This window comes from Cylas formicarius, unplaced genomic scaffold, assembly GCF_029955315.1.
Source record: "Cylas formicarius isolate icCylForm1 unplaced genomic scaffold, icCylForm1.1 PGA_scaffold_10__41_contigs__length_53128322, whole genome shotgun sequence".
NCBI lineage: Eukaryota > Metazoa > Arthropoda > Insecta > Coleoptera > Brentidae > Cylas > Cylas formicarius.
In genome coordinates, this window is record NW_026844214.1 from 36527 (window position 1) to 42646 (window position 6120).

The 6120-nt window shown below is 32.7% G+C and overlaps 1 protein-coding gene across 1 annotated transcript; it reads right to left on the bottom strand.

Annotated features, from left to right (window-relative positions):
* Window positions 1-268: 268 nt before the first annotated feature.
* LOC132703046 (polygalacturonase-like) lies at window positions 269-5761 on the bottom strand. The gene is made up of 4 exons (XM_060672088.1): window positions 5118-5761; window positions 3404-3615; window positions 1850-2195; window positions 269-590 (listed from the first exon to the last, which is right to left on the bottom strand). Exons 1-4 carry the CDS (start codon window positions 5416-5418, stop codon window positions 334-336), a joined length of 1116 nt encoding a protein of 371 aa, XP_060528071.1. The 5' UTR covers window positions 5419-5761; the 3' UTR covers window positions 269-333.
* Between the last annotated feature and the right edge of the window lie 359 nt (window positions 5762-6120).

Genomic DNA, 6120 nt, shown 5'->3' on the forward strand with positions numbered 1-6120 from the left:
AGTTATGGTTAAAGTGAAAAGGATTCACACTAAATCAAAAAATAATTAGAATGTGTTACGCAAAAAATGGAGTTCAAAGAAACTATAGAAAAATTTATAAAAAAATATTTTTGTTAATAGTTTCATGCCAGGACCATATGGTAAGAATGTCTGGGTAGAGTAATGATCAATCTTCTGATTAAGGCTGGGATTAGTTTCATTTTTTATCATATTTTGATCAGATGGTTTTATTTTTTAGCAATGATTTAGTAGAGAGGTATATCTGTCGGAAGAAGAGTTTGGTTAAAATTATCAACAATGAAAATATATTACGCACACTTATATTTATCACAGTTAACACGTATAACCAGTAGGTTCGAAATTGCAGCTACTCTCCTCCCCCCCACCGCTTATCGTCACTTCAGACCAATGCCAATCGCTGCAGCCCGTAGCACCACACAGAATATACACGGGCATCGCTTCTTTCGAATGAAGGCTGCCGTTTACGTGATCGATCACTAAATTCGTTATTGGGATGTTACTGGCCGGATCGCCCTTCCCACTTCCCTTGTAGTAATTCTGTTCCACGTTTATGCCATAATGCAGGACCCCTAAAAAACAAATTAACCGAGATAAAGTTTAAGAAGTTGCATGGAATTCGATAGTAACCATAATAAAAGTAACGGCGAAATTTTGTAAAAAAAATAATGTCATATTAAAACGACTTTGTTCAACTGCTTTTGGTCGCATAATCGAAGAGGTTATAAACTTCATCATTTTAGTTTAAATAATTTTTATAAGCCTTGGTCTCTTTTGAGAGCGATACATCTGTTAATTTGGTTCTTGCTCAAAACAATCAACTAAAGTTTATTTATGAAAAAAACTATAGGTCATAGCGTGTAATTTATGTTATTGAGTGAAATAAAAAAAAGGCGTATTTTCAGAATAGTCAGGAAACGCAACAAAGGCTCCATGTTTAAATCTGTTAAATCATTCGAACATTGTAAGTTTTTAATTATTATAAAAAAATACGGTTTCGTTGGTGGATTTTTTTTACATACGTAAAATAGGCAACAAAATATTAAAATATTAAAATAAAAATAGGCAACAAAATATTGATGTTGAAAACAATTAAAAAATATATACTTAAAATAAGTTAAATTTCTTATCTCTTAAACTCTTGTTAGTAAAAATTTAAAATTCCTCCTCAAGCAATATATAACCAAGTACTCCGTACTTGGTTATATATTGCTTGAGGTAGGCGGAGCTAAAGGAGGGATATGAATATTGTCTCCGTTGACTGATTCCTATATTCGTGACAGGTAAATTTCTGGGTCGCGATTGGTTGCGTGCAAATTTCTATTGATTTTAGGATTTTTCTTTGATAGATGAATGAATGGATTGCATGCCAGAATTTTAGTTTTATCGCATAAGATTTGATGTCCGATTTCACAATAGTATTCGACAACTGCTGATGAGTTTATTTGCCTTACTTTTAAGGCTCTTTGAGCCTAGTTGATATTTTTCGACCGGACTCTCCAATGCCTCATATGCATGAAATGCTGTAAACTTGTGAGATTATTATTGGTTTATATTTCATTGGTAAGATCTATGTTAAGGTCCAATTAAAAAAAATTGGCATATCCAGTTTAAATACTAAAAGTAGTTGTAACCTCCGTACAAATATTTGAAAATCGAAATTGGCTTTCTTTTCCTTTTTAATAACTTGCACAATATAATTTATTCTTATTTATTATTTGTTGGAAAAAAACTTTCCATCGTATGGAATATTATTTACAAAATTTGTATTTTATTTTAACTTAGTTGGAAATGAACGTATTTTATTGAACCGTAAAAAAAACAATCTTACCGTCGAACTGGATGTTTTTGTAGGTTATATCTTTTATTGCTCCATCTCCGGCGTCTCTGTGAGTTTTGATGTGGATGGCGTTGCGCGAGTCTATCACCTTGCTATCTGTGAAGGTGACATTGGTGACCGTGTTATCCTCGACGGATGTGGTGCTAAATCCAACCGATAAACTCAGACCGTGTCCCCCTGTACACTCGAGATTGGTAAAGTACATGGCGTGGCCTTGGTTGACTGCGACGCAGTCATCTTGGTTTTTTACGACGCTGTCCTTGATAACCAGGTTCGTGACGTTTGTCACGTCGAATCCGTCGGTGTTTTTGGCTTCCTTCTTGCTGCCAGTAATAGTCTTAAAACCAACGAATGCGAACAACGTTAGTCGTCAATGAAATGTAATTCTAAATAAAGACCTGAATTTGACATTAGTTTGTTAGACAACGATTTCTTGGACAGTCAGAACTGAATACAGATTTTAGAATTCCGGTTGAAAAGTCAAAAATAATGATTATATTTCAGTTACAAGTAAATAAACGGCGAGTAGGATTTCTATGAGAATTTGGGCAACATCAAAACGTACAGATAATCAAATTCACGATATTAATTCCATATCTACTTTCAGTAACAAATATTCACTTAATAATATCGTCCCCCAAACCATCGATAAAGGCTGTTTCATTGACATACGTATAGATTGGAATTACATAGGCTATGTTATTTATGTTGCTTTCTACTTTCAAATATAAATTTACTTGAATTTCTAAAACATAATATTTAAAGTCAACACCTTTTTGTACACTTTAAGAAATTATGCCAGTGAGAAGTTGGTAAAACTATGCCTTTATTTTCACGTAATTGTTACTAAACTTTATAGAAAATAGTAAAATAATGTAAATAAAGAACAATGTAGACAACAAATACACAAATTTAAATGTTATAATGATCACAATCTTCATTACATTATATCTTTTATTTAATATATAACGCTTGTTGTTATTTAATTTGTGAAAGACAGAAGAAAAATAATTCAGCCTTAAAAAAATCAAAAAACTTTATTATTATTATATCAACTTCATATTGTCATTTTTTTGTTATATCTGGTGATTAAGATTAAGATATCTAAGAGATGATTGAATTTAAACACTTAAACACAATAATGTGAAACAAACATATTGTAATTGGAACCATGTTTATTCAACCCACTGGCATCCAAAGCCAAGTCGTCAAGACAAGTATGCTACTGGGTTAGAGCTCAACTTTTGTTTATATTGGTGGCCATAAATTCCATTAGCAACTTTGAACTTCTTTGTAAATAAGATATCGGTGCTAAGATATCTAGGAAATAATTTGTAAAGATATCACCTGTATAGATAATTTCATGTTCTACAATTTATGTGAGACACATTCCATCGATCAATAAAATTAAACGAAAATTTTTACTTTTAAATATTTTGTTAGAAAACAATGGATCGATGGGTACTTCTGGAACTTTCTATTTCTATTGTTATTTTGTTACTATGCTTAAGTCAAACTTGATGGGGCAATTTCATTTTTTGATACCTTATCTCCGGCAGATATATCGATGTTCCATCCAGAAACGGTGACATCTCTCGAGTTGGACAAAGACGTGCAATGTTTAGGACAGTTCAGGATGTTGATATTTGAAAATGTAGCAGAGTACGCGGCATCGATTTTGAAAAATTTCGGTTTGGAAATGCCGTCCGACCCTTTGCCGTCCCAATAGAGCGCACCTTGCCCGTCAAGTACGTGCCCTAAAAATTAAATGTCTTCCACTAAAAAAAAATTCACCCCTTTCGAATTTCCGTGTAAAAACGTGAATGATTCACCGAAACGAATTTCATCTCGAAATGCTTCAATAAGAGACATACCTGGTAACCAGACCTTTTTAAGTTACTTAATTAATAAATCTCTTTTGCAATTGTCAGTGTTCTACCATAAAAAAATTCATAAATTCAATATATGCGAAAACAATTCAAAACTTACAAAAGAATACTTAATAAAATGTTCCTTTATCAGATCGCGCTCAAGTGTTCAAGTGGCACTTTAGCTTGTAAAATTACTGCAAAATTTAGGTGAATCCAAAGTTAATAAAAGTTTTGTTTCATAATTTTGTATAAAAGATCTTTATTAGTCATTTTGGACATTTTGTATATTGCATTTGTAATGAAGGAAGAGTAAAAAGCAAAAATTGTGTCAAAATGGTAGGGGTATACAAACTGTGTTTCTATGTATCTATGAATGTTATATTTCATTAGGATCTTTTTTGTTAGATATTATTGTAAGGTTTTTGAACTATTTTAGACATTTTTATTTAAAAAGTGACATTGTTCGTATTCTCATTAGTGTGCTGGACCAAGAAATACTCGACATCATTGAACAGGTGTGTATACCTATTTATACCTGATAAGAATGGCAGGTTTTTAAATCCCGAAAAAGACAATAATCATCATCATTATAACAATTAAAAAATGAAATTTTTAAGATGGAAAAGAAACCTTCTGGTATGTATTTTAAAGCATTATATAATTTTTTAGAAGCGCCCTTTATAAGCTTTTTTTTAGTTTAAATTTGGAGCATAAAAAACAATACAATTAAATTAGAACAAAAAATGTTTAGATTTTCACAGTTATTTAACTTTTTATGAACGCTGTTTCGGCAAATACTTATTTGATAAAGGGACGGTATTCCCGAAACAGCTGTCACAAATCATTAAGTAACTGTGAAAATCTGAACATTTTTTGTTCTGGTTTAATTGTGTTAAATGGATTTTCATCAAGTAAAAGCCACCTCAATTCAATAATTAAAAATAATGTACTCATCATACAATATGATTTAGATATCATTCTTATTTTTTCTATATTTCCTTTTTAATATGTATAAAAAAGACTGTTTCATTAAAAAAAATTATACGTTTTTGTGACTTTGGGACATCTGAGACAACATGCATCTCCTTTATCGTATTCTTTTACGGGCTCAATACATCCTAGCGAATTGCTGAATTTTTTTGTTAGCGTTAGCTGTTTTGGCATCGACTTAAATAATTAGTGGACTGTATCAACGTACGTTTTTCCCCAAAACTGAGCCGCTATCATTACCATATTAGGCCGACTGACTGGCCTCGAAAATGTACTGTTGCTGCACTTCGGAATATGTTAAAAATAAGATTATTATAAGCCTGCTCGTGGCTACTTGGCATTAGCAATTGATTTGGAGAACACCACAACATACACTCCTACGAATCAAATATCCTTACCTGGTGCACCTATCACCGTTATATCTTCCCCGCCGATTCTCACCAAAGGACCGTCCCATTCTTCGTAGTCAAACTTTATAGTCCCTTCGAAAGTCAACGTGGCACCTTTCAGCAAGTTTATTTCCAACGACTTACCCGCCGGTACCGTTAAATCTTTGACCGAAAGCTGGCTGCATTTGGCAACGGCGTTGCTAAGTTGACCGAAGTCGGTCACCGTACAGTCCGAATCCGCAAATTTGAATGCGATTCCCCTTTGGAATCCGAAAAGAGCTAAGCATACCAGCACCGCTTCGGACAACATTTTTCCAGTTACCCTGCCACTTTCGATAATCGCATGTTTTTATTAAATTCAATCAGCTCGCTATCTCCGGAAAATGGTCGACAGGAAAAATATTTATTTCAAATTTGTTTATTTAAGTCGAGTGTTTGTTTGCACTGATCGGAATAATGGAATAACTCGTCGAGTCACTTGAGTATGACGCACTATCGAATATGTGCGCGCTAGATAATGGCAGAAAATATTTTGTAAACGTCAAAGTTTTGAACAAGGATTTCATAAAATTTGTTATAAATCTTATCTGATTTCAGAGTGTGTACCTGCTTTCTCAAATTGTAGTTTAATTTACCTTCAAAACGTGCTCCCCGGTATATTTATTATATATTATACTATATATAGCAAACTTGTAAAATTATGTGCCGAGTTTAACTAAATTTTAATAATCCAATCTTCAGTAATTGAATTAAATATGAGGTCAACACAACAAAAACTAGCGAATGTTTTCCTTGACGCCATTTTGACGACGTTAGGCTAGATATATCAAATAAAGGTTTGGTTTACAATAAAGACATGCTACATTTGATTTCACACATTCAAAATAAAGAAAGTATGTAGGTGTATCATTATGTTTTTCTTATGATCATTCCTATACTCGGTTCCTTGTCTCTTGGAATGTATGTATGTATTTCATTTAAAGGACGGTTTAGGCAACAAGGAAACTTCAAA